At 44.9% G+C, this 19,424-nt stretch overlaps 1 protein-coding gene across 8 annotated transcripts in view; it reads right to left on the bottom strand.

Annotated features, from left to right (window-relative positions):
- Positions 1–12,962, bottom strand: part of fermt2 (FERM domain containing kindlin 2) — a 122,015-nt gene extending 109,053 nt beyond the window's left edge. For 2 of the 8 annotated variants that reach the window (XM_033027268.1, XM_033027272.1), the window contains exons 1-2: positions 12,688–12,962; positions 10,918–11,098 (exon numbers count right to left, since the gene is read on the bottom strand). In XM_033027268.1, the coding sequence (XP_032883159.1) occupies positions 10,918–11,074 (157 nt within the window). In that variant the 5' untranslated portion in view covers positions 11,075–11,098; positions 12,688–12,962. Of the gene's footprint in view, positions 1–10,917; positions 11,099–11,339; positions 11,504–11,844; positions 11,926–12,687 lie in introns of those variants that run through there. The other 6 variants (XM_033027273.1, XM_033027275.1, XM_033027274.1 and 3 more) reach the window with 6 other exon arrangements.
- Between the last annotated feature and the right edge of the window lie 6,462 nt (positions 12,963–19,424).

Raw genomic sequence — 19,424 nt, 5'->3', positions numbered from 1 at the left:
TGGGTCCTCTATTGTTCTTCACGGCGGTCCCCCCACTACTCTTGCCTCCATGTTTTTATCTTTTCAACATTTTGCCATTAAACACAAACAAAAGATAATGTGCAAACTGAATGCCTTTACTAAATTACATACAGAACGTAGAAAAGGAACAGGCCCGTCGGCCCACAATGTCTGTGCTCAACATGCCAAGATAAACTAAACTAATCTGCCTGAGCATCATCCATGTAAATTGAACAAACAGCACAGTAACAGCTCCATTCAGTCCGAAAACCTTGTAAGACGTTTCTCCACCCAACACTAAATTAATACCAATCCTTCTCCACTTAATTTAAATTTTCAAGCGTTTTATCTAAATGGGGACGGCGGTAAATATAGATTATAAAGTGTACCAAACGTAATTTCCTGTCTGAGAAATGCTCTGCTATATCCCGAGAGTGCACGATGTTTAAGGCTTTTCTAAAATCGATTACAGATGCTCCAAACTCCCCAGCAATACCATGGAGACGCGCTGAGACAGAGGATATGGCGGAATGGAATTTGTCAATGAGAGGTGGGAGTTGTCGGCATGGACGAAGTGAACACAGTCTTTTCCCAGGGTGTAGGATTCTATGACTGGAGGGCATGGGCTGAAGGTGAGAGGGGAGAGATTTTAATAGGGCACTCAAAGGGAGTCCTTAACTGGAACGAGCTGCCAGAGGAAGCTAAAGAAGCTGATGCAATTCGGACTTTTAAAAGTAATCTGGACAATTTTATGGATTGGAAAGGTTTAGAGAGCTATGGGCCAATTGTAGCCAAATTACACTAGCCCAGTTTGTCAACTAGATTTGGCATAGATAGATGGGTTGAAGGACCTGGTTCCATTACTAATGGGTGTCTACAAGAGGACATGGATGTGATGGTCCGAAGGACCTGTTTTCATGCTGTACAGTTCCACGACTTTACTGATGGGTGTCTGCAGGTTGGCATGGATATAGTGGGCCAAGGGTCTGTTTCTGTGCTGTATACCTCTATGACACTATTAAGGGGTGTCAATGGGTTGGCATGGACGTGAAGGGCTGAAGGGCTTGTTTATAAGCTGTGCAGCTCTGATTCTAATGATGGGTGTCTACAGGTTGGCAACAATGTGATGGGCTGAAGGGTCTGCATCTATGCTGTATAGCTCTATGCCTTTACTGATGGGTGTCCACTGATTGGCATGGATGTGACTGTTAATCATGATTACTCTAAAAGGGAAACAGATTCATAAATCAACAAAAAAATCTGTTCATTAGTTCTGGGAAGCATTGCAGGAACTACACACACACACTACACTCCACTCCACACACACAACACTCCACACACATTACGCTCCACACACACAACAAATGGCTGTGCAGCAGAAATCAATAGCCTTGCCTGCACGGGAAGTGACTTGTACTGCGAGGCATTTCACCTCTCAGCAGCAGTAATCCTGGAGGAAACAGCAACATTGGTCACAGCAGCTTTTCCTGAGCAATACGTAATCCCGACCGGAATAGCTTCAAGATTCCCCATCCCCCCCCACCCCCCAACAGCCAACACTGAGTAATATTCAAAGTATTTCAGGACTAACCTTCATGCATTTAAAGAGTCTCAAAGACCTGCCCCCGCTTTTCGTCACTGCGTGTAATTCTGTTCAGCTGTTCATTTAATGTACCGACAGAGAACAGTTCAGCGTTTTACCTTCGTGAGAGATAGACTGGGAGGAACCAGGGGCCATAGGGAGTTTTTTTTAAACTCATAACGTTTAAGATGTTGTACAATCTTTATCCAGACGTCTGCACGCAGATAGTCAGAAGGTCTGACCTTAACTTATTCATGGGACAGTATCACATGCAAAAAAGCAGAATATAAGTTTAACCAAGTGCATCCAGTTTTGAACAGGGAAGTAGTCACTGTATAAAAATCCAGCCAACAGCATCAAAAGTTTCACACCCTTTCAAACATCAACAGTGAACACAGAACCGTTCGGTACAGGAACAAGGCCCTTTGTCCCACAATGTCCATGCCAAGCTAAAACTAAACTCATCTGCTTGCATATGTTCCACAGCCTTTCATGTCCATGTGCCTTCCCAAAAGCCTCTTAAATGCCACTGTCATATCTGCCTCCACCATTACCCCATTACAGGCATCCACAACCCTCCATGTAAACATCTTGCCCCGTGCATCGCCTGTTAACTTGCCCATCCAGTCTTTGGCGTTTCCACCCTGTGAAAATGTATCTACTCCTCTCATAATTTTATATACTTCTACCAGGTCGCCCTCAGGTCAGGTCGCCCGTGACGCTCCAGAGACAACAGTCCAAGTTTGTTCAATGTAATCCAGGCAGCAAACAAGGAACAAGTGAGCTACAATAAAGCATCTATTTCTCCAATTGTGAACATGGTGTTCACCCCTGTACATTGTGGCTTTATAAACCGTTATTGATAGATTGTCTCATTCAAAATGGTCAGTGAACGCAACCAAATCATGGCAGCTTAGGATAACAGATTAACATATTATAATTAAGACCAAGAAATCAAGAGGCAAGCATACACCTGTGAGGACGAATCATAGGAGATATAAAGTTAAAACTATCAAAGCATTCATTCATTCATTTAAAGGACCATTTCACAAGTACTCCAGCAGTTTTGTTTCCGAGGAATGCTAGTTATTTTTAAGACATCTAAGAGTTGCGGTTACAAGTTCAGGACATGAACAAAATGTTCAGAAAAAGCACAAAAACCTCCACATTTGAGGCAGATGGAAATGATGATTTGAAGTACTGTCGTTTTGAAAAGGATAAAAGAACACAGTATCTAATATTCTATCATTCGAAAAGAGAGAATTCCAACTAAGGACATCGCCGCACCCACCCTCTCCCATACATCTCGTCGGCAGGTCAGGTTTGCTTGCCTCAAACTCACGGAAAGCAGCCGGCCTGGATGGAGACCCTGGACGGGGTCTGGAATTGAGCAATAATCAACTGCCCACAGTCTTCGCCATCATCTTCAACCTCACACTTCAATAGTCCACTGTCCCCATCTGCTACCATGAAACCCCCATCATTCCAGCCCCAATCAAAAGTAAATCGAAGACACAAGGAACTGCAGATGCTGGTTTACAAAAAAAGACACAAAGAGCTGTTAACCTGCCGAGTTACTCCAGCACTTTGTGTCTCCCCACCCTCACCCCCCAAGAAAATCGAAGTGATCTGTCTGAATGGCAACCGCCCAGTAGCTCCAACATTGACCATAATGAAGTGCTTTGAAAATTGGTAACATCCTCACTTTGCGCAAGATTTCTGGACAGTAGAGACTCCTTGCAATTCACATACCGGATATATAGATTATGCTATCGGTGTTCCACAGCATTCTGCTCTGGATCACCTTGGCAGTAAGAACACCTACATCAGGATGCTATTCATTTTGACAACAGCTCAGCTTTCAACTCCACAATAACGAATAGGCTCTTCTCTAAACTCCTCAACCTTGGCTTTAGAGTCTCCATCTACAACTGTTCTGGACTTCCTGAACAGTAGACCTCGGGTGGTTAGAATTGGTCATCACATTTCCTCCATCCTGACCATCAACAATGGTGCCCCTTAGTGTTGTGTGCTCAGTCCCTTGCTCTACTCCCGGTGCATCCTATGAACTGTACTGTCTCAACTTGATCTTTAAGTTCCACTGATGAAACCACTATTGTCGACAAGTTCGACGACAATAATGACATGGAATACAGGAGAGAGAATGGGCATGTTGTCATGGTGTTAGAACAACTAACAAAGCCTTAACATCAGCATAGCAAAGAGTAGGTTGCTGACTTCAGGAAGCGAGGGTATGAATACAACCCTGTCCAAATCAACACATCACTAACATGACCCCCTCACACTGCTGTAGTAATCAGCGTATTTACTTTCTGAGGCATCGTAGAAGATTCGGCATGTCCATGACTCTAACTCTAAATATTAAAACTGAACCTGCAGTCGACACACAAATAAAAGTTCAAAAGTACACTGACCCAGCAAATACATCGATCAAACGCTCTTGAACTACTGGTTCTGTTGGGTAGATAGACACAAAAAGCTGGAGTAACTCAGCAGGAGAGAAGGAATGGATGACGTTTCGGGTCGAGACCTTTCGTCAGACTGGTTAGGGATATGGGAAACGAGAGATATAGACGGTGATGTGGAGAGATAAAGAACAATGAATGAAAGATATGCAAAAAAGGAACGATGATAAAGGAAACTGGCCATTGTAAACTGTAAGTTCTGTTGGGTCATGTCTTCCTCCCGGCCTCCAGACAGGCTCCAAGTTAAATGGCCGTGGCCTCTCAAAGACATACAGAGGCTACTGGAACAACGTCTCCATGGCAACCAAAAATACTCTTCTTAGAACCATGATCTTAACTAAAACATTGGACTGAAATTTAAAATACAGGAGATGAATGTAGAGAAAGTACCTTCTCCAAAAGAAAATCAGCAAGTACTGTTCAAACTACTAGAATATTGGGCAGCACTTTGAGCGATCATTGTTAATCTTCTTTAGAAAGCTTTTCCATTTCACTGGCATGCCGTTTAACCTTTCATACGGCGACACTGGTTCAAAGCACTCCATTCAAGCCGCACAATGGCAAACCAAATCACCTTTAATAGCCAGGCTTGCAGCTGGAGAACATAATAATAACGTCACATTAAACCTAAAGCAGTTATTATGAAAACAATCTAATGCAAAGAATTAAAAAAAATAAAAAATTGGTTTTGTCAATTAATTTAAAAAACAAACTCAGCCATATGAATCCTGGTGCATTTGTCCAGATCTGCCAAGAACTAACAGGATAAAATGCACCAAATGAGCTAAATTTTTGATCCACTAACTTATCAGTATATATGTCTTTACGCTATTCAATGGGAGAATTGGTATGAACTTCCTACGCTCACATCACAGTATGGTAGCACAATCTTGGCCACCATGAGCTAGGGTACTGTGCTATTCACCTTTACCTCATTGCAGCCATTAGACTTTTCCTCTGTCTCTGGAACTGTTGTGCTACAATGCTGAGAACTATATCCTGCACTCTGCATCTCTCCCTTCACTTTAATGATAGAATTTATTGAAAGAGATAACAGTCCCTTCAGCCTACCGAGTCCTTGCTGACCATCGATTACCCTTTCACACTAGTGCTATCTATACAATTTTCTCATCCACTCTCTACACACTGGGGACGACTTTACAGAGGGCCAATTAACCTACAAACCCGCACATCTTTGGGATATGGGAGGAAACGGGTATCCGGAGGAAACCCATGCAGTCACAGAGAGGAATATAGTAAGAATATGTTATTCTTAAATAGTTACAATAACAAACGTTACATGTAAATAGCACCAAGCAAAATACCGTAAAAATCTAAATATATATAACAATATATAACTTTGTTTCTCACCTTAAACCTATGTCCTGGTTTCTAAAAATCTAAATATATATAACAAAGACCCTCTGATGCATGGTCTGGTATAATGTTAGGATAACACTGACTCCAGAAGTTGAGGAGACCCTTCCCCCACAAGCATTGGCAACAGTAGGTAATGGTAATAAAAGCACTCCATTGCACAAGCTGTCAATACTTGGCAGAGCATGAAGTGGGTTAAGCACCAAAATTAAAGTCACAAACTACTCAATATTTTAGTCTGAAGTTCCTTTTGCCACAAGAAGAACCTTGATTAATCCAGAGATCAAACCCTGGACTGAAAGATTAAGTTGAGAGGGACAAAGTTTCAAGGATATAAGGTCATAAGGAATAGAAGTAGAATTAGGCAATTCGACCCATCAAGTCTAGTCCGTCATTCAATCACGGCTGATCTATCTTTCCTTTTACACACACACACACACACGTGCCTGGAAATCGCTGCCCCAGACAATGCCATTTAAGAGACATTTGAATAAGCACTTGGATATGCAGGGAATAGAGGGGTATGTATTTTGTGCAGGTAGATACAGGTTGGCCTTGGCATCACGCCAGCACAGACAATGTGTACCAAAGGTCCTGCTCCTGTATTGTACCGTTCTATGCAATACTCAAAATATCTTGTGGCCCAGCGTGACCTAGCGGACCAGGCAGCCTCTCTGGAGAGAAGGTATGGGTGATGTTTCGGGTTGATACTTAAGAGCAGTCCACAAGAGCTACATGGAGAAGTTGGGCAGGACTTTTAATCCTTGGAGTGCAGGAGGATGAGGGGTGATCTTACACAAGTATATAAGATCATGAAGGGAATAGATAGGGCAAATGCACAGTCTTTTACTCAGGATAGGGGAATTAAGAACCAGGACATAGGTTTAAGGTGAGAAATTATGACTCAAATTATCTTCACACCATAAAGACATTCAAAAACAGCAGCTTCACAGCATTAAGTATTGCAACACTGCACTCTCCTCTTCCCATGCAGGCAAATGCGTCTTAAGACATTTTACTGAGCTCAAGGATCTCCGCCAGATGAGAAATTGACGCCTGGTTAAGGGCAATGGAGCATGGTGAGAATGATCAGCCACGATCATATTGAATGGCGGTGCAGGCTCGAAGGGCCGAATGGCCCACTCCTGCACCTATTTTCTATGTTTCTATGGTGACAACCCTGTGTGGTACATTTACTATTGATCAGTGATGAATTTCTAGCCACAATATATCTAACATCCAAATGATTTTACACATTGCTTCCTTTTATATTATACCAATCCTTTATATTTAGTTGGAATTTAATCTTGCATTCATTTAGAATTGCTCTTTTTTTAATACTTGCTCTCAAAGCCAAACTCATCTATCTGTGGGGTTGGCTGTATGATCTTTACAGCTCAAAATGTGACTATCTCCAAGCCTAGAACATCCCATTTGTCTTCAGATGATTAACAAACTATACCCAAAAAAGGAAATTATACTGCTAAGAGACACACGAGACTACAGTTGTTGGAATTTTGAATAAAAAGCTAACTATTAGAGGGGAACGCAAGAAACTGCAGATGCTGGAATCTTGAACTAAACACGGAGTGCTGGAGGAACCCAAACGGGTCAGGCAACATCTGTGGAGAGAGTTGACCTTTTGAGCTGCATACTATTCACAAAACAAACTTTGAATTCCTTATAGGAATGGCCTGATTCAATGGAAAAAAAATCTGAATTCTCTCAGGGAACAGAGACATGAAGGTACATGGGAAGGAGTAGGGGCTGATCATCAGGAAACTGTTCAAATTGTACAAATGACCACAAGCCAGACCACTGACTGCCCTGTGACAGATTGTGCAGTGGAGCAGTAAAATAAACAGAGAACATAGAACTGTACAGTACAGGAACATGCACTTCAGCTCACAATGTCTGTGCCACATGTGATACCAAGACAAAATCTTATCTGTTTGCACATAATCCATATCTCTCCATTCCCTACATATACATATGCCTATCAAAAAGTTTCTTAAAAGACTACTATCGTATCCGCCTCCATCACCAATCTTGGCAGTGCGTTCCAGGTGCTCATCACCCTCTGTGTACAAAAACATGCTCTGCACATCTCCTTTAAACTTTGCCCCTCTCACCTTGCTATGCCCTCTGGTCTTGACATTTCTACATGTGGAAATAAATTCTGATTGTCTAGCCTATCTCTAGAACAATTGCAGATGCTGGAATCTGGAGCAAAACACACAGAGTGCTGGAAGAACTCAGTGGGTCAGGCAGCATCTGTGGAGGGGATGGACGTTCCCAGTCGAGTCTCTCTGACTGGTAAACTCAGTCTCACTTCCTTTACAAGTGAGACAATTCACATGATTCCATTCACATCAGAGCACATTTACTGTATTTTCCCCACCAGAGTATTTAAATTAATGGTCTCTCTGATTGATCTTCCATCAACCACATGCACTGAAATGCATGTAAAAATGGGGACATCCAGAGCATTCATAATCAGCGTCTCCAGTCTACCCTTACATATGGCCACTCAAACATCTCCCCAAGCCTGTGCAATTGAATTAGCTGGCTCCAAAGACTACGAGAAATTGCAGTTATGGACTCAGCCCGATCAACCAAGCAAACCAGCCCCCCCCCCCCCCCATTGACTCCATCTACACTTCACATTGTCTTGGGAAAACAGCCAACATAATCAAGGACATTTTCCACCCCAGTCCTTCCCGCTTCTCCTCTCCTGTGGGACAGAAAATACAGAACCTTGAAAGCACGCACCACCCAGATTCAGGAGCAGCTTGTTCCCCTCTGTGATCAGACTAGATAGGGTGTAAGCGCTCTTATGCTACAATGCTGAGGAACTGTATCTGGCACTCTGGCATTTTTATCTTCACTCAACCTTTTGTATGTCTGCATGGCTTGGTTGCATTCATGTATAGGATTATCTAATTTGATTAGATAACATGAGGACAAAAGCTTTTCACTGCATCTCATCACCATAATAAACCAACACCAATTTGTGGCCAGCTAACCCCCATTTTAAGGAATAGAAACTTGTATTGCATCATATAAATACTTGGAGAACAGACTTCTAGGACATCCTCTACATCCAGAATACTTAACATACCTATCAGATGACAACCTAGCCCTTAGGACCGTACTATTCTCACAACAGCAGTTGCAGTGGTAATCAGCTTTAAATCTTCCAGGATAGACGTCTCCTCTAGGTCTGATGGGGAACAATTTACATCTCATTGCTTTAAATAAAAAGGTAGTTGTTTCTCCACAACCAAAACATATCAATGAACTGTACTTAACAGAAGATTATCTGTGCCAGTCCTTTGAAAATGTATGTCTATGCTAATTGTTTACCGTCTGAAGATGGGTCCCAACCCAAAACGTCACCTATCCATTTTCTCTAGAGATGCGGCCTGACCCGCTGAGTTACTCCAGCAATTTGTGTCTATTTAATCGTTTACATACAGCTAGAACTCCAAGGGGATAAAATTAGTTAGTAAGGAATATAGTTTACACAGCCACTTTTATCTTTAAAGATTAAATCTACTGGATATATTTAGTATGCGGTGCCTTTCATTTCCAAACTTCCCTACTTAATTCATATTTGACTGAGTTCGCACCCACCCTCTCTTCTCCCCCAGTTTCCTTATTAATTAAAAAGGAAACAAGAGGAATGAAGAACTGTAGATGCTGGAATCGCGAGCAAAACACAAAGTGCTGGAGGATTTCAGGTCAGGCAGATTCTGCGGAGGGAATGGACACATGATGTACTCTTCCTCGGACTGTGTTTCTTCCAGCAGTTTGTCTCTTTGCTCCAAATTCCAGCATCTGCAATCTCTTGGTTATCTTTTAAGATTAAAACACATCTTTCTCAATCAGAATTTGATCAAAATCTGGTTAATAGGAGACACAAGGCACTGAGGAAACTACCCATTCCCTCCACAAATGCTGCCTGACTCAGCAAGTCCCTCCTGCGCTCGTTTTTTTTAAATATACAAAAAGCAAGTACATTTAGAATTTGGAGCAGTCTTCACTCATCAATTGGGATTAACATTAAAACAGGGAAGAAAACACAAAATGCTGGAGTAACTGTGGGTCAAGGCAATAGTTCTGGAGAACATGGATAACTGAATTTTGGGTCAGGACCCTTCTTCCGACTGTAACCGATCACTTATTAATCCGCAGACAAGATGCTAGACAAACTGGCAAAACACAATGCATTTCTTCTCTAACATTCAATTGCAGAACAAAATATACACTGCAGAATTAAATATACCAAGTTATAGAATTAAAATAGAACAAAATAAAAGAGAGACTGCAGATGCTGGAGTTACTCAGAGGGCTGTGGAGGGAGATGGGCAAGTCAAAACCTACAAGAGGTCTTTCCTGTTATTTATGAAAAAAATAATCCAATGGATTATAAATGCAGTATCAACCTTCCTTCAGATTAATACGCACCCCTCCCTCCAAATACAACAACTCCCTCCAAGATTAACAACGTGCAATTTTACTTGCAATTTTTCCAATAATCAACATTATTGTTAAATTTAGGAAAACTCTGAAACATGTTATGATTGTACTATTGCACTATGTCACCAGTCTGAAGAAGGATCCTGAAATGCCATCTGTCCATTCCCTCCACAGTTGCACAGCAGGTAGAGCCACAGCCTCACAGTGCCAGAGACCAGAGGTTGAAGCTGATCTCGGGTGCTCTGTGTGGAGTTTGCACGTTCTCCCTGTGACTGCATGGGTTTCTTTCAGGTGCTCTGGTTTCCACCCACATCCCGAAGATGTGCGTGTTTGTATGTCAATTGGCCTCTAGCAATTGCCCCTAGTGTGTAGTGAGTGGGTGCAAAAAAGTGGGATAACATAGAACTAGTGTGGTATGTGTGATCAATGTTCAGCACGACCTGATGGGCCTGTTTCCATTCTGTATTTTTAAACTAGAAGCTGGGGTGAAAGATTCCAACCTTCACGTGGTCCGCCCTGTTTTGACAAATGCAATCAACCAGGCGTGCACAATCAAATAAGATCAAATAGAACAAGTTGTCCAACATCTTTAGGCTGTGCACATCATATGCAAGAAGAAGAAACTAGGTGCTGCCTAACCCGGCTGAGTTCCTCCAGCACTTTGTGCTTTTGCTCAAGATTCCAGCATCTGCAGTTCCTTGTGTCGTCATAGATTTTCTATTGAAGACTAAAAATTTGTGTTGTCAAGGATTGCAGGAAAATATATATTTCCAATGATCTTCAACTCAGCCCAGCACCCGACTGGCAACAATACAGCGGAGGGGAAGACTGGGGCTTGGCTCAACCATGTGAAATAATTTCCCTGCGCAGCCAAAGCACGGTTTGGTGCACGATGCGACCCATACAAGGCATGGGACGGTGGATCATGTCTGTGGGCAGAAGGAATGGGCGGTCCACGCAGCCGGGGGAGGGGGTGGAATCAGCACTCACCCAGCTTCTCCACCAGTTTGAGCATCACCCCGCCGATGTGCACATCTCCGGTGACCCGTAGGGGAACCTCCCGGCTCAGGTCCGTCACAAGCACGTTCAATTCCCACGTCCCGTCCGCGTAGCAGCCGTCCGGCATCCGGATACCGTCCAGCGCCATGCTGCCAGCAAACTATTTACACCCCTGGGGGAGAGGGGAAGAAACAGTTAGGCTGTTGCAATAAACCAATAACACTGCAGATTCCCATCTGCGGAGCACATGACATGAAGTAACACAACGTTTACAACGAAGATTAAATGCAGACATTAGAAACTAAAGATGATTAAACGCAGACTCTGGAAAGTGCATATCATTAAATGCAAACACTAGAAACTAGATTGAATGCAGACACGAGAAACTGCAGATGATTAAATGCAGCCCGTACGTGTCGAAGATCATGGGATCGGAGGTCGCTGCGCGTCCACAGCTGCCGCTCCTCCATGCATATTCCGTTAGGAGAGGCCAGCCCTTGCAAACAAAATGGGGCTGAGTGCTTGTCCTGTCCTGGGAATAGGCCGATCAGCCGGAGCGCGAAGGGGCTGCTTGCCCCAGTCCGACACCGAGCCCGGGGAGAGGAAGGGAGATCCCGGGGAGAAGGGAGAGGGAGAACCGCGGCCGCCTTCATTTGGCCTCGGGCAGTGGGCGCGGAGTCCGCCCCGGCTGAGGGACCGAGGCAGTGCCCCCTCCACACCACTCACCCGCCTCTCCCGGCCGGCTGTCGGTTACGGACACTCTCCCCGCACCGCTCTTCCCTAACCCTTTATTCCACACTTCCCTAACCCTTTATTCCACACTCCCCACCCCTTCCTCACTCCCCTCTCCCTCCTCCCATGCCCCCTGTCTATTACTTATCCACCCCCCCACCCACCCACACACACACACACACACACAATATCCATCCCTGGGAGCCGACCGGGCGCAGCTTGTGGGGGGAGAGGCCCACAGTCACAGTCAAGGGTCTAATGTCGACTGGACGGAGCTGGGGCCACATCAGGGACGGGACGTCCCCACAAAAGATGCAGCGGTGGGTGTGGAGAGAGGGACCATGACATCAACATGTTCAGACCCATGAATGGGAAGGGCTGAGAGGGCGATGGGAGCAGCCCAAAGTGGCCAACTGGGTCAGCATGGGCAAGAGGGGCCGAAGGTCCAGTGCCCGACCTCTCTGATTAACAATACCGAATGCTGAAAAAACATTCAGAAAATTTGAATTGTGTATAAATAATATATAATAAAGTTCGTAAAAGACAAAACCAAGTAAGACCATCCCAGTATGGACATCTGGGTCAACATGGATAAGGAGGGCCGAAGGGCACGTCTCCCTGCTCTCTGTTCAACAATACTGAATGCAGAGAAACTCTCAACAGATTTTTGCAGCGCTTTAGTTTTGATATATATATCCCATATATATACCGATACATAGACACACATATATATATAGATATATACACATATATAATTCCACGAATAAAGTTTATAAAAGACACAGGCAAAGGCTTCCAGTATAGGGCTTGGTCAGCACAGTCAAGGAGGGCCGAAGGGCCTGTCCCTGCTCTCCGTTCAGCAATACTGAATGCAGAGACGCGCAGAGATTTTGCACTGCTTTGGTTTAGAATATGTGTTCATAACGAATAAAGTTCATAAAAGGCAGCGCCTGGGAGCGGGGCGGCCGCTGCTCGAACAGTTATTCCAGGGGCAATAGTCGGTGGAGCAGCAGGGAGGGAGAAGCTTACCTCGTAGCTCGGCTGGCGCTGGAGCCGCGTTCCCACGGTGTCGGCGGCGGAGCAGAGTCTCCCGATGTCCGGGCCGCTGCCCGGCTTCTCCCCGCTGCTCAGAGCCGCTCACTGCCCTCCACCCATACCCGCTGCCCCGCAGCGCAGCTCGGCTCCGTTCACTGCCGTTCCTGTGTTCGCTCCGGCCTCGGGGTCGCAACAAGGCAAGGAGCAGCGGCTCTGCGATCCGTCCCCCGCGAACAATGAGCCGACACTCCGCTGCCTTTTATGGAAATGCGAGAGGGAGCGACGCCGCACATCCGGGCGCCGGGGTCCAGGGATACACATATACACACACACACACACGCACACATATAGACACAGACACATACATATACATACATAGAAGCACAGATACAAATACACACATACATACAAAACATGGTCACAGAGACACAGATATACACGCAGTCACACAAAAATGGACACCGTCACACATAGACAAACACAGACACAGAGAGAGACACACACACACAAATTGACAGAGAGGGACACACAGACACACAAAAGCTGACGCACAGAGAGAGAGGCGTACACACAGACTTACACACGGAGACACATATACAGACAGACATCCACAGAGACACACACACAGGCACAAAGACACATAGAGACACATACTCATAAACACAAACACACACACACACACACACAGGCAGAGAGGTGAGACACAACATATACACATACAGACACACACACAGTTACAGAGGTACACATAGACACTCACAGTTACACATAGCAAATACAGGGATACACACACAACCATACACACAGGCGTGCACATACAGCCACACACACATACAGACACACACAAACACGCACACATAGACATGCACAGACAGAGACACAACGACACACATATCAGCACACACGTACAGGGACACACACAGCCAAAGATACAAACAAGCACACAGACATACTCACAGAGACACAGTTACACTCAGATATAGAGGCACACACAGACATATCCATCCAGACACACACACATATACAGACGGACACATACACAGGCACATGTAAAGGGACAGACACATACACAGACAGACACACACTGGAATACACAGACAAAGATACAAACAGGCACAGAAACACACACACAGACCGGGTGGCGCCAGCAATGGCTGCCTTGCCAACAGTCTGTCTGTCCCTTCCTTCTCTGTTGTTTCTTTAGTACGTGTTAAATGTACGTTTTTAGTGTATTTTAGCTTGTTTTATGTGGTGGGGGGTTGGGGAATTAAAAAAAATATCTCTTACCTCGACGGAGATGCGTTTTTTTTCCGTATCGTATCTCCGTCCGTACTGTGGCCTAACATCGAGGAGCTAGAAGCCTTTTCTGGAGACCGACTTCAGGACCCCCAACCGCAGGAGCCTGCAGGACTTTTATACCGTGAGCTGGCGATCCCTTTGAGCTTTTGATTAACCTTTGAGTTCCAACTTCGGGAACCTGCGGACATTAACATCGTGGAGCTCACGGTCCCTGGTTAGAGACTGACTTCGGACGCTCCAAGCCGCAGGAACTTAGACAGCCCTGATGCTGGAGCTTCGATTGCTCCGACGCGGGAGCTGCGATCACCCCGACGCAGGGACTTCGACCGCCGTCTACGGGAGCTGCAAACACCCCGACGCGGGACTTCGACCGCCGTCTACGGGAGCTGCAAACACCCCGACGCAGGGACTTTGACCGCCGTCTACGGGAGCTGCAAACACCCCGACGCGGGACTTCGACCGCCGTCTACGGGAGCTGCAAACACCCTGACGCAGGGACTTTGACCGCCGTCTACGGGAGCTGCGATCACCCCGACGCAGGGACTTCGACCGCCGTCTACGGGAGCTGCAAACACCCCGACGCGGGAGCTGCGATCACCCCGATGCAGGGACTTCGACCGCCGTCTACGGGAGCTGCAAACACCCCAGCTGCGGGAGCTTCGATCGCCCCGACAAGGGGGCTTCAACCGGCAGCTGCAGGAGCTTCGATCTCCCCAACGAATGGTCTGACTGCCCTGACCGCGGGAGACAAATGAGTGAAGAAAATTAGACTTTATTGCCTTCCATCACAGTGAGGAATGTGGGGAATCCACTGTGGTGGATGTTTATGATAACTTTTAAGTAGATGTGTGTCATGTTGCTTTTTTTTTAGCATGGCTGTATAGTAATACGAATATCACTGTACCTTAATTGGTAAACATGACAATGAAAGACCTTTGAAACCTTTGAATCATATATACACAATCTGAAAGTCTCGACCCGAAACGTCACCCATTCCTTCTTTCCAGAGATGCTGCCTGTCCCGCTGAGTTACTCCAGCATTTTGTGTCTACTGTATACACACAGTCACATACAGAGGCATACACAAAGAGACACATGCACAGTCACACAAACACACACAGAATCATTCTCATACTACGACAGGCAAATGGACACACACAGAGGCACAGTCACAGGGGGACACACAGAGAAGGATTACACATACACATACACACACACAGGCACTTACGGGCTTACATACAAGCACACACATATTAACATACACATGTACAGAGGGTCAAACATACAGACATAAACAGACACACATACAGGTACTCACACACAGATTCACACTGGCACAGGCACATACATACGCATAGAAAAGCAGACACCCACACACAGATGCACACACATACACAGACAGAAATGCACGCATAGGGACACATAGACACACACTCTCAGAATTATACACACTTATGCAGACATATACATGCGCACACACAGACATATATATGCATACACACAGGCATTCACATAGACGGATACACATAGGTCCACAGACATGTGCACACAAACACACACATAAAGAGAAACATACACTGACACACTCATAAGCACAAAGACAGACACAGTGACACACACGGACACACAGCCACATAGACACACACAAACTGACACACAGACACCCATACAGACAGACACGCGCAAACACGCGCAAACACACACAAAGACACAAACACAGACACACATGGACATAAATACACACACACACACACACGGCCACATGTATAGAAAACACAGAGGCACATAGAGAATCACACACAGACACATATATACACAGCCACATACACACAGACAAAGGGCCATACACAGACAGGGACACACATAGGCACACACAGACATGCATGCACAGTTACACACAGACAGAGACATAGATACACATGCAGTTATACACAGACACCACCACACATAAACACACACAGTCACACCCATATATAGGGACACATACGCAGACACATACACACACAGAAACACACATGAGCACAGACACACATGCATAGTGATGTATGTGCGCACACACAGAAACACACACACAAATATATACATACACACAATGGCACACACCGACACACACACACACACACACACACACACACAGACTCACATAGACAGAGACTCACAAATGCACATTTGGACAGAAACACACAGACTCACACCGACACACACACAGAGACAGTCACATACAGAGAGACTCACAGATACATACACAGACAGCCAGACACACATTCACAGACATACATATAGACTCGGACATATACATGCACACATAAGCATACGCACACAGACACACACTGTCAAACACAAACAATGGCACAAACACCGACACACACAGATACACATACAGAGACACACAGATGCGCACCTAGGCACACACAGATAAACACATGCAGACACACAGAATCCACACACACAGACACGCACACACATATATACACACACACTGACGCATACAAATATACACATACAAACACTAACATATACACACATACATATACATACATGTGCACACAAATGCAGACATACATACACATATACAACTACAGGCACACGTACACACGCACACAAACACATGCACAGTCTCACATACACACATACAGATTTACGTACAGAGACATATATGAACACACAAATGCATACACACATAGACACACACACAGATATGCAGACATAGACCAACAAACCAACACTCAGATATACACACACACACACACAGAGACATATTCACATGAACACACATAAATGCAGGCACACACATATACACACACACACATAATATACACACATACATATATATACATACACACATAGACACACATATATACACACACATACGCGCACACACACACACACGCAGATTCACATGCATATACATAGGCACATGCGTACAGACATATACAAAGTCACAGATAGACACAAAAAGCTGGTGTAACAGCGGGCAGGCAGCATCCCTGGAGAGAAGGAATGGGTGATGTTTCTGATCGAGACCCTCGGCCTGAAACGTCACCCATTCCTTCTCTCCAGAGATGCTGCTTGTCCCGCTGAATTACTCCTGCTGTTTATTTTCGTTTTGAACCAACATCTGCAGTTCCTTCCTACACATGACATCTTAGCATATAGAAGGACTGTTTAGTAGACTGCAGAGGCAGAGGCGAAGAAGCTGTTCCTGAATCTGGTGGTCCATGCCTTCAAGTTTTTGTATCTTCTGCTCAATGGAATCAGGGAAAAGAGGGAAAACTGGAGTGGGAAAGGCCCATGATTATGTTGGCAGCTTTTCTGATATGGCATGTAGTGTAGATGGGGTCAATGGTGGGGAGTCTGGTCCATGCGATCGACTGGGTTACATCCACAACTCTCTGCAATTTCTTGTGGTCTTGTGCAGGACTTTAATGTCGACCTCACACTTCTTTTTTCAAAATAAATTTGGCAGGGAGCTACCTTCCTTGTGCAGGACTTCTTCCCAGATTCAATCTGAAAACAATCACAATCTATCACAATCGCAATCACACAATACAATAATACTTTATTAGCCAAGTATGTTTTGCAACCATAAATTAATACAATCAAGTCAAACAAGTAAAGAGGGTAGAACAAAGAAATACAGAATATTGCAGAATACAGTGTTCCAGCATTGTAGCATTACAGTTCCAGAGAAATAGTCCAAGGTCTGCAATGAGGAAGGTTGGAAAATCAGGATGACATCTTAGCACATCTGGGGAGAAGGAATGGGTGATGTTTCGAGTCTGAAAAGGGTCTCGACCCAAAACATCACCCATTCCTTCTCTCCAGAGATGCTGCTTGTCCCGCTAAATTACTCCTGCTTTTTGTGTTTATCTTCGGTATAAACCAGCATCTGCGGTTCCTTCTTATACAAAGACACAGATGGGTTACACATTCACTTGCTGACAAACGTACACACACACAGACACAGCACAGTTACACAAATATGCACACACATTGAAAAACACCCCCACACACACATTGTGACACAGATATGCCTGCACATAAACTGTAGACACAACATATAGATATACGCACACAGATACATGCACATACACGCACATCCTCCCCACCCTAAATTACATTACATTAGATTTACGGTGGACAAAAATGCTTGAGAAACTCAGCGGGTGAGGTAGCATCTATGGAGCGAAGGAAATAGGCGAAGGAAATAGGCGACGTTTCGGGTCGAGACCCTTCTTCAGACTGATGTGGGGCTGGGGGGAGGGGGGGGGGGTGGGAAGAAGAAAGGAAGAGGCGGAGACAGTGGGCTGTGGGAGAGCTGGGAAGGGGAGGGGAAAGAAGGAGAACGCAGGGACTACCTGAAATTGGAGAAGTCAATGTTCATACCGTTGGGGTGTAAACTACCCAAGCGAAATATGAAGTGCTGCTCCTCCAATTTATGGTGAGCTTCACTCTGGCCATGGAGGAGGCCCAGGACAGAAAGGTCGGATTCGGAATGGGAGGGGGATTTGAAGTGCTGAGTCACCGGGAGATCAGGTTGATTATTGCGAACCGAGAGGAGGTGTTGGGCGAAACGATCGCCAAGCCTAAGCTTGGTCTCACCGATGTAGAGCAGCTGATGCAATAGATGAGGTAAGATGAGGTACCTCCGCTCCTTTCTTCTTCCCTCCCCCCACCCCCACATCAGTCTGAAGAAGGGTCTCGACCCGAAACGTCGCCTATTTCCTTTGCTCCATAGATGCTGCCTCACCCGCTGAGTTTCTCCAGCATTTTTGTCTACCTTCGATTTTCCAGCATCTGCAGTTCCTTCTTAAACATTACATTAGATTTAGATTAGTTTATTGTAACTACTCCAAGTGCAATGAAATTCCTTGTTCACGTGAAGCTCTCAGAGTGAACAGCATTCCTATAATAATGATATATGCAACAATAAATACAATTGCAATTGAAACACAGGATGGTACAAGATCGTAGTGCAAAATCTTTGCAGTGAAAAACAATATTAAAGTTTAATAATGGAATAACGGATAATGTATGGTTAAGAGTAAGAGTTAGGTCATTCCTTCTTCTCCCCCACTCCCATTCGACAGAAGCTTAAAAACATATCACCGAATTTTGGAACAGTTTTTTCCCCACTGTCATCAGAGCACTGAAAGTATCTCCCATAAACTAGAGTGTGGTCCCGATCTTCCAACCTACCTTGTGGCTCCCCTTGCACTTAAAAAAAATCTGCACTTTCTCTGTAGCTGTTACACTATATTCTGCACTCCATTTCCTTTTTCTTCTTGTAATTTCTGTTGTACTCTTATATGGCTGGATCGTACTCATGTATGGTGTGATTTGAGTGGTTAACAAATAAAAATTTTCACTGTATCTCAGTACATATGATGGTGACAATCCAACACCAATGGAGTTGTAGTTACAGAGTTGTA

Source organism: Amblyraja radiata, chromosome 9, assembly GCF_010909765.2.
Source record: "Amblyraja radiata isolate CabotCenter1 chromosome 9, sAmbRad1.1.pri, whole genome shotgun sequence".
Classification (NCBI taxonomy): Eukaryota; Metazoa; Chordata; class Chondrichthyes; order Rajiformes; family Rajidae; genus Amblyraja; species Amblyraja radiata.
The sequence above is the reverse complement of the archived record's forward strand: the minus strand, read 5'-3'. Positions and strand labels throughout refer to the sequence as shown.